At 43.1% G+C, this 10,203-nt stretch overlaps 1 protein-coding gene and 1 pseudogene across 2 annotated transcripts in view; one reads left to right on the top strand and one right to left on the bottom strand.

Moving 5' to 3' along the window:
- Window positions 1–808: 808 nt before the first annotated feature.
- On the top strand, window positions 809–907 carry LOC132009490 (U6 spliceosomal RNA; annotated as a pseudogene).
- A 4,404-nt stretch (window positions 908–5,311) lies between these two features.
- ALG9 (ALG9 alpha-1,2-mannosyltransferase) overlaps window positions 5,312–10,203 on the bottom strand; it is a 96,035-nt gene continuing 91,143 nt past the window's right edge. For both annotated transcript variants that reach the window (XM_059417404.1, XM_059417412.1), the window contains exons 15-16: window positions 8,898–9,016; window positions 5,312–8,609 (exon numbers count right to left, since the gene is read on the bottom strand). In XM_059417404.1, coding sequence (XP_059273387.1) covers window positions 8,572–8,609; window positions 8,898–9,016 — 157 coding nt within the window. In that variant the 3' untranslated portion in view covers window positions 5,312–8,571. The remainder of the gene's footprint in view (window positions 8,610–8,897; window positions 9,017–10,203) is intronic.

Below are 10,203 nucleotides of genomic sequence, written 5' to 3'. Positions count from 1 at the left end.
GCTGGGCCACACACTGTTCTAAAAAAGCCCCTAGAAAGACTGACTCTGTTATCTGTGTAGTCTTACTTAAACAACCTCCAGCCTATGGTTCCTGAAGGCAGATTAAGAAGGTGGTAAAAAGACTTAAATGACTTTCACTAGGTCGTGTTCTTATCTCTGCCTGTCTAATCATTCCAGATACCTCAACATAATATGCAAAAAAGGAGCTCAAGGACTACGTACTACAAAAAGGTCTTGAAATAGGGAGTAGGAAGTCATGGTTAAGAGAGAGCCCTGGAGTCAGAATGCCTGGCTGGATTTGAATCCCGGCTTCCTACCTAGGTGATCTTGGACAAAATGTGTAATAGCTCTTAGCATCCAGTTTAAGAAGAGGATAATAACAGTAATCAAACTCACAAGGTTGGTGTAAGAATTATATGAGAAAAAAAGCAACTCCAAACACTCCCGCAAGCTTAAATGCTTTATAGATGTTAGCTACCATTCATATTATTTCTCTAAAGAGCTAATCTGACAATCCAGAGGGTGTAAAAAAGAAAAAAGTAAAGGATGGGGCGCCTGGGTGGCTAAGTGGGTTAAGCCTCTGCCTTCAGCCCAGGTCATGATCTCAGGGTTCTGGGATTGAGCCCCACATCAGGCTCTCTGCTCAACAGGGAATCTGCTTCCCCTTCTCTCTCTGCCTGCCTCTCTGCCTGCTTGTGATCTCTCTCTCTCTCTCTCTCTGTCAAATAAATAAAATCTTAAAAAAAAAAAAAAAAAAAGGAAAGGAAGACAAAAACACACCTAAAACCCCCGAACCCAAACCCCACGCTCGCTTTGATAGCACCCATTCTAAAATTGGACCAATACAGAGATTAGCATGGCCTTTCCCAAGAATGACCCATGAATTCGTAAAGCATTCCATAACTTAAAAAAAGAAAGAAACAAGAAACCAACAATACATTCCCCATAAAGTTCTAAGATTGAGTTCTAAAGCTGGTATCTATCAGATTTCACACAGATAAAGAAGGAAATCTCCTATATCAAAGAGCTGAACTTGTCTGGTCCTCAAGGCCTGTCTGTGGATAACCTACACTTTTAAAAGTAAATGTTCTGCAAATGTTTGCTTTTCATCCCATGCCCTGAACAGGAGGAGCTATAGGAGGTATCCTAAGGCCATTACTTTACAAGGGGTGCAGCCCCTGCTAAGCACTAATATTTTCCTTTGAGCTACTGTGCTGGGGGTAAAGCGATTGCATCTGATGGAGGGGAGCACCCTGCCCATTCACATATCCTTTGTGTTGCCCTCTGACAATATCAGTGAGTAGAGGCAAAGTCAAGATTGTGTTTAGGGGGTGCCTGGGTGGCTCAGTGGGTTAAAGCCTCTGCCTTCGAAGAGGGTCATGATCCCTGGGTCCTGGGATCGAGCCCCGCACTGGGCTCTCTGCTCAGCGGGGAGCCTGCTTCCTCCTCTCTCTCCCTGCCTCTGCCTACTTGTAGATCTCTGTCTGTCAAATAAATAAATAAAATCTTTAAAAAAAAAAAAAAAAGATTGTGTTTAGGACGCCCTTTGCTCATGTTTGGAAACTTGACAACGGGCAAACAGCAGGTAATTGCGACTGAAAGTAGCTGCGGATGCTGTCCACCATCAACCAAAAACGTGCCTTTTGTTACCTATGAATTCCACTGAAGTCATGTTAAAGAGAACTGAAATTAACTGAAAAGAAATTTTTGCAATTACAACAACATAACAGTGCAATGTAGGGATACAGATTCTAAAGAAATGTAGCTCAGATATTTCCATTTACACTGAAATTTATATACCAAGAATATAGCAAATACTGAAACAAAATCAGCTTCCTTGAAGAAAAGGAGCTGTGAAATTTCCAGTGAGAATGGGCTGCCCTCTGCTGGGCACTTTGGGAAGTCTCCACCAGGGCTGTCGCAACAAGTTTTCAGAAACAGTGATACTTGGAAGTAAAACAAAAACAACTCCCTCCCCCCCAAAAAAAGCCACAAAAAACCATAGCAACAAACTTAAACTTTGGTGTTATTTTTTAGACTATCTCCAGTAATCACAGACTGTGCAAACACAATTACAGAAAAGGCCCAAGGGAAGGGGAAGGGGATACTTTAAAAAACAAAAAACAAAAAACCGCCTAAGATTCTTTCATAAATGTAGCACTGTAAAACCAGCCGCTTTTGCTACAGAACTCCACAAATATTTTACTGGTAAGAAATAAAAGAGTGAGAATATATTCTCGGAAATGCCCAGGAGGCTGAGAGAGGTTTTGTTAATAGAGGCAAGAGAGAAGCAAGGCCAACGGCGGAACGACACATGGAGTTTTCTTGTTGGTTGAGTGCACACACTTCAGGTCACTTCTCTCAAAATGAGATTAACCTTTGCTCTCATGTCTGTGTGTGCATGGCGGGGGTAGGAGGGTAGCAGCAGCTCCAGAGGGACTCAGCCGCAAACCAGGGGCACAGCAACCAAGGGGAGGTCTTCACTGTCTGTGTCCCAGAGTGGGGGGTATGTATAAGATCTATGAAGCAGGCTCACCACCCGCCTACACTTGTTTCATTCCGCTCACAAAAGCCACAGGCTCTTACCTGAGCAGACCAAGTAGTGCTGGTCGACAGGGTTTGAACTGGAAGGCCAGGCAGCCTTCCTCAAGGTTGGCTCCCCCTGCTCCAACACACTCCTCCTAAGCCATCAATAAAATGGCACTTGAATGGGTCTGAAATTGCCAAAATGGGTCATTTCTCTTTTCCAGATGTGTTGCCACTCACATGTGCTGAAAGGATCAGAGGGAAGAGAACTACAGGAAATCATTAACATCCATTAGTGTCCATCAGTACCATATTAGTTAATTGTTTCCCAGAAACCAGGGCCCAGAGAGAATGGGTAATAAGGGCAGGTAAGGTTTGAGAGGCAGTTAAAAAAAAAGAAAGTGGGGTTGGGAGGATGGCCAGAGGTGTGGACGGAAGCCTGCGTGCATAGCCGGGGACTGTAACTAGAAAAGAACACCGAACACTTTGCCTACTCAATTACCTTGGATCTCTGGAGTGACCATTTGCCTTCCAATCTGCAACGGCAATAGCAATGGATAGAAAATCACATAAAAAGTCTGTTGTTTTTAGTGATGCCAGGGCCCATCTGCGACCACTAATCCAGAATTCCTTGGGGGACCCAAGCAGACAGCAGCAGTTTTGTAAAGGGTCTCCAGGCAAGTCTGCCACGCAGCTCTGCCTGAGAATCACCGCTGTACCGTCACATCCTCTCCAGCACTGAGGGTGACGCCGCCAAGGCAAAGAGCAAGCAGCCCCGAGAGCACGCCCTCCTCACTCAGCAAGCTGAGGTTCAAAACTTAAAACAGTAACTACAGGACAACGGCAGCCGTTGCCAAACACCAGTTCTGCAGGTCAGTGAAGGTCCAAGAGAACCCTCCTATGGTGACGGCTGGAACCTGTGTTGTAAGTCTGTGAAAAACCCTGGGCAGAATACATTTTAATTCACACACTGGAACCATTGAGAGTCAGCAGTTCACACTTTCATCTCCAGGCATGTTATCACACAACAAGCAGCCCAGAAACCAGGAGAAAAAAAAAAGAAAAAGAAAACTGGAACAAAGAGAAAACACTACTACACTTAAGTATTTTATGAAGACACCTAAGGGTCACTTAAAGCCATTTTTTTAATGCACCTACACAGGTAGCATTATTTAATCCAATTTTTAATTTCATCATGAGTTATTTACGTGAAGAAGATGCAACAGGAATCCCCAGTCTGTGTCACTACAATTCTGTAACTTCATACTCCATCTCAATTTGCCTTGTTTTGTTTATCAAATCCATGACTTATGATTTGTTTCCATGTCAGGTCTATGTTAAACTCCACAGCTGACGAGAGCCAAAACAGCCTTCAGTTTAAAAAAAAAAAAAAAAAAAAAAATCACCCGCTAGCTTGGTATTATTGAATTTGAACGGATCCCTTACAAAGCTACCCTGCAGGTAGACTTCCCTTTCCAAGCACGCCTGATAGGAATGGAGCACTCCTTTACACCTGGAGGGGAAGCCATCTGGCCCAAACTCATTCAGGTCTCCTGAGCTAAGTCTGACAGTCCAAAATCAAATAACAATAGAAATATTCAATAAAGGTACCAAATCTCTTTTTAGAGGCAATCTGGGGAATCTGCCTTAGTGTGAAAGTCTGTGTGTGCTCCAGGAGAATTCCTAAAACACACACAGTATAGAGCCACATTCACACCTTTCAAACTGCCCTTGGAATACCAGAGGACTTACAACTTGCTATGTTTTCCCTGGTCTAAAAATCTGCCAAAGTGAAAGCAAAGCTGTGTATTAGTTTCAGGGTTTCTTCCTACATTTTTTCCTCCTTTGTCAACAAACATGTACACTACCAAAATGTTCAGGGAACTGCATTGAGCTCTAGGAATACACACAAGTGTGACATGGGCTTTGCCACAGATGTGCCAGCAATGTTCCTGAGGGGCAGGTTTACAAGCATTCTGTGTCAAGGTCCCCTGCCGTTAGCAAAGACACTAGGTACTTGTGAGGGGTCAGGAAAGGAAGTAATCCTGTGGTCTAGAAGAGCTTCACAGACAAGAGACAGACTCAAGCTGGCCTTTCAAGTCCGAGTAACAGAAGAGAAGGATGACATTCTAGACAGAGAAAAATCAATTAAGGCTGTGGACTTCTCCCTCCTGGAATTATATTAATAAAGCACCCTTCTCTGAACTGACTTGACAGAAATAAAACAAACCAAGTTTTGTGGGCATTTTGGGTCCTACAGAAAGAAGACTGGTAATCAATAGTATAAAGCCAGGTAACTACTAAGAGTTACTGGTCATAGGAACAAGGTATGGGAATGATATTAGCAATTCGTTCACAGAAAACCTTTTATTGCTCTTGACAACCCCCAAAGGGGGAAATTACCTACTAAATATTACCAGATCCACGCTTCTGTGAATGTGAAGACTGTCAGAGTCCAGAGATTTTCCATCCAAAAGCCTAGGGTGGACCCAGAAAGTATCACTTTTTAGGCACAACACTGACCCGCTGAATAATCGTCCCAATGCTCCCAATGCTTGGCTTTTCCACTAGTACAATAACACTAACCCTCATGGGCTTTCATAAACAGAGGCTTCTTCCTAGAGTTTTCTGAATAAACATCCCAGGCTATTTGGCCTAGCGTGGGGGGCAGGTCTATATGCTGAAGGGTCAGAATGGTGGAGATGGGAGGAGCTGAGTTTTAATCTCCACCAAAGATCTAAAACCTAGATGCAAAAGAGAAAATATCACCCTAAGAACAAGAAAATCAAATTGCCAAGATTTATTTAACTTTTTTTCTTTTACAGAAAATACAGGTATGTAATATAAACACTGACAAGTGAGATAAAGGACAGGGATCAGGAAGACAAATGAACTGGACAAGACTCTTGCTTCAACACTGCTCTGCTTCCTGATTTCATGTGCAGCATGAATTACATGGTCACATATAGCGGAAAAATTAAAGGTAACATTCACCTAGATTTACCAAAACAGCAGAGGGCCTCTGAAATCCAACAATGACACATAGAAGTCTGATCTGTTGCCAAAGGACAAAGCTAAGCCCACATTCATCTATCCATTTACTCGAGGCATTTCTTGTAGTAACTTAGGAATGTACACGTGCGCTTTAATAGGCTGCGGAGGCAAGCATGAAATTGTGCCTCTTTGCCCTCTTCAGAGAAAATAATTAAAACAGAGCTGCCAGACACGTAGATGACAGCATAATCACAGTGAATTATCTCAATAAATCCCATGAAACGCAACACAAGAAAGGACAGCGATTGGTGCTTTGCCCCAAGTCACTCCAGATCTAATGCTATAAAATCACATGCGGTTTTTAAGGCTCTTCCCCAGAACTCCAAACCAGGAAAAATGACCCAAACAAATGGTTGAGATCAAGAGCCATCTTGATTTACAAAATTCTGTTTCTAAACTTGATTTCAATGATAAAAGATTATGGGTTCCCATTTTCAATGATTATCCCAAGAGATTAAAGTGACTGATCAATCTTTCATCGCAGTATACTGGTTGATAGGCACACTTTGATGACAGAACACACTTTGAGTGAACTAGAACAGCATCTAGTTCACTCATGGGGCTCAGTTTCTTAAGATTTAGGGTTCAGATAAGGCTACTTAAGATCTAAAGATCAGGGGGACGCCTGGCTGACTCAGTCACATGACTCTTGATCACAGGGTTGTGAGTTTGAGTCCCACACAGAGATTACTAAGAAATAAATAAACTCTAGAGATCAGCAAGCCCTGCAACTGCCAAGTACACCCACTCCCTCGCTCAGATCCCATAATCAAAGTTCTCAGAAGTAATCTGTGGTTCTTCATTTTTCAATATTCAACAACCTGGGGAGAAACGAGTGCCCCAGAGAGGCACGGTGAGCAGAGTTTTGGTAGCTCATGCTGAACACGGGTTCTCCAGAAGAGAAAGGCTTGTGTGACCAGGTGTTTCAAAACTCTTTCCCAGGCAAATCTGGCCTCCCTGGGGTTGTTGAGATCGAGATTTTTGTTTAGTGTGGTTATATAACATCATATAAGAAATACTAATTTTTACAACAAAAAACATTCACCTTTACATCCCTTACCCACAGCATTTGGCACAGTGTTCCATCTATTGTGCTTACTAAAGATGGACCTAGAACAGAGGAAACCGAAACCTGGTCTTAAAAGGGGTAGGAACAGATATTCCCAAGGAATCCCTGGATCAATTGTGATCTTTTTTGTGCTCTATTACAGTAAGTTCTTACTCAGAAGGTTTTTTTTTTTTTTAACATGCAAGATGATAACATAGACCAGCACTGTATCACTCAGATCAGGAAAACAGCTACTCACCCTGGACCTCCATGAAGGAGGTTCATTTACTTCTGCATAAAGTAGAGGGCTTTAGCCCTTGTGAATGACAGTATGCTGTTCTGCAGGTAGGACAAGATTTTTCACCAAAAATTCCCTACCCTGGAGTCAGACTACAGATGCCAGTATTTGGCTCAGAAAGCATGGACCAAATACTAGGTTAAATGCCAGAAAACTTTAAAGCAGCAAGTGGGACCTTGGCTTATCTTCACTCTCCAGTTACTGTTCTAAGCTGTCTACATGGAGTTCCTCTCCAATGCTTCAAACCCAGAAATTCCATTAGAGGGATACCAAGACTTGTTGTGTGGGAACTGGCCATTTCCTCCCCTATGACTTCTCCTCTCTTGGGATCAGTTCCTGTTGGAAAGCCCTTCTCCCTGAAAAATGAAAGATGAAACCTCTGGAAAATAGCTTTATCCTATATGCAGATACTAGACACAATTACCTTGAGGAAATAAGGCACCTAGAATAGGACCCCAGATGGCCTATGTGGGAATCCAACTGATAGATCCTGTGGGGCTGCCAAGGAACAGGGCTTCCAAACACGGACACTACTTTCCTGCCACAGGCTGGGCTGCACGGTGGGGTGCTGCTGTGACGGACTGACAGGCACAGTGGAGGTTCTGAAGAACTCAAAGAAACACAGGTAAACGTCTTCCTTAAAATAGAAAGTTACATTATCTATCGGGTCTCTGGCCAACACCATCATTCTTCCAAGTGAGGTCTTCAGAGTCGAGAGAGGAAGTAGGAAGAGCACTAGGGGAGCAGTTAGGGGACCCAGGTTCCAGTCCTAGCTTTGTTACTGACTGGCCATGTGATCTTGGGCATGCCACTTGACCTTCCCCGTGCCCCCACCCCAAAGTCATTATCTGTAAAATGGGGATAAAACCACTTGCCTTGTCTGCCTCACACCATGATTGTGAGAACCAAATGAGATCATCTGGAAGTGCTTTGTATACTGTGTGTATAGTCACAGTATATACTCATTACATTTTAATCAGGTCTTTATCATTACCTATTTGACTAAAAGTGCCCCATGCAGAATGTGCTTTGCAATAGACAGACTCAAAAATCAGTGCTATAAATTCACTGGCCTCTTCCACTAGGGTTGTGAAAAAAAGGGAAAGTCTTAATTTCCTCAGAAATGGCCTCAGAACACATTACTTAAAAATGTGAGGCCATCCAAACCTACCAAGTGATAGAATTAATTTTCTCCAAAAATGTCCTGTACAGTTATGGCCTGGTCTGTGGATACCTTTCTACAGAGAAGTCTTGAATTCAAGAAACGGCATGCTAAAACTTAAAGAAAACATAGTTACAGTTTGTTGTAAAGGAAATAAAATGAGAATAAGAGGCATCCTATATAACGAAATTAGGTTACAGTTCCTCAAATGGTTGCCTTTTTTCCTGAGATATCTCCAGGACGGGGTCCTAGTCCTGTGAAGTGCTTAAGAGAAGCTTAGTCTTGCACAAGGTGAGAAGGACATGTAGGTTGGCAATTAGGCTGTGCTCGTTTTCAGCACTAGGATTTGAACAAGGAATGCTAGGAGCTGCCAAACAGCTTTGGTGGAGAAAGCCCATATGGCCCAAAAGAGGCTTGCTAGTTCTCAGATGCCAGGCCAGAGTATGGAGAAGAGTTTAACGCGGCCATCCAGTTCTGGGATTTTCAATTCTTCCTGTAAGGTGGTTCTGCTCTTCTCCGGTCTAGTAAACAATTGAACAGAAGAAAAACAGTAAGATGTAGAGCAACATTATCTACCAGACTGTAGGGCCTTTTTCTGCCCAGCTGCAAAAAAGTTTACATGCAGAACAGAGACACAGGCAAGACGTGAATGTGAATGACTCTGATCAGCCCAAAGCACCCAGATTCCAGCATCCGTGTGAGACTGCCTTTATTACAAATGTTACAAATGATGACTTGGAGGGAGTCCCGTCAGTGCAATCACTAGTAAGAGGATGGTCATCCTTTGGGGCCACAGGCGTGTTGCTAACCTCCACTTTTCTTCCTGATTTGCTTTGTTTTCCGGGGTTTGAGGATGGTATAGTTTGCATATGCTGTATACTTATCGGACAGGAAGGGGACATAGAATGCCCGCAGCAACCTCGAAGATCTGAAAAACAAGAAAGCAAAAAGAAAAAGACAAGACAGAATTTCATCACTTGAGAGAATTTACCAGCAGTGTTGAAAATGGTGAATGGAAGTTACCTAAGTGCAGTTGTGATCATATTCTATGTATGTAGCACAGAAAAATCTGTCATTTAACTCTAGATCATGAAAACAGATTTAATCAAGACCAAGTACCTTGTCTCCAACACCAAAAAGATGGTGTCCCTAATAAGCTACAGGGTTTCCTGCAGAATAGCTCTAGGCCTTCATTTTGCATAGAATAATGCCATAGAAAAGTTCCAGGTCAATCAAAGGACTGCTATTACTAGAATAAATTCTTAATACCCAAGCGGTTTCTGTATCTAAGAGACTGTAGAGATGCCAAGTGCTCCAATGATCCTGATTCCAGTTCTAAGTTTCCTAGGAGAGGCAAAGAAAGCCATGTCCTGGGCTTCCTGTGCAGCGTTCCAGCAATGCCTAAATCAGAGGGAGAGCGTATACACACAAGCTCATGTCTCTGGCAGGTGATAATATACGCACTTGTTACCAAAATACACAAACAGTGGAAAACCCGAATTTCTCATGAGTCTCTGAAGAATGTGGAAAATGCCTCCCATGTACTGAACACTCGGTATTGGACAAGCACTGGAAAAAGTACTCACACTTTTAAAAACCCTATTTAATTCACCCAATAACCCCATCAGGAAAGTGCTGTTATTATCCCTACTTCTTTATACATGGGCACCTAAGGCTGCCACAGACAAAGTTAACTTGCTCAGGGTCACACGGTGAACCTTAGAGCCCTCATTCAAACCCGGATTTGATTCCAGATTCTGCACTCGGTAACCTGCGCTCTTGATCTGCACCACGGTTTATCCTGCATCCCAGACACAGGCTAACCGAATTCATCACTTCCTAGAAAATGTGGCAGCGAGAGTCTGGAATTCTATATCAAGTCTTACTTCTTGACTATGCTTTCTGAGTCTGAAAATCAAAAGTTGGCCCAGTTACTGCCACCCTAAATGAGGGAGCTGAAGAGTGTTCTGCTGCCAGTCCTCTTCCAGACTCTAAACTTGTAAATGTCATGTCAATGTGGCATTTGTCCTGGCAGTCTCCCTCTGGCTTTGGCAGGCTCCCACAGTGCCTGCACACAATGATATCGTGCTTGGCATACACACCTCTTCGATTCTC

Source organism: Mustela nigripes, chromosome 1 (genome assembly GCF_022355385.1).
Source record: "Mustela nigripes isolate SB6536 chromosome 1, MUSNIG.SB6536, whole genome shotgun sequence".
NCBI classification, from domain to species: domain Eukaryota; kingdom Metazoa; phylum Chordata; class Mammalia; order Carnivora; family Mustelidae; genus Mustela; species Mustela nigripes.
This window is presented reverse-complemented; position numbering and strand designations above follow the sequence as displayed.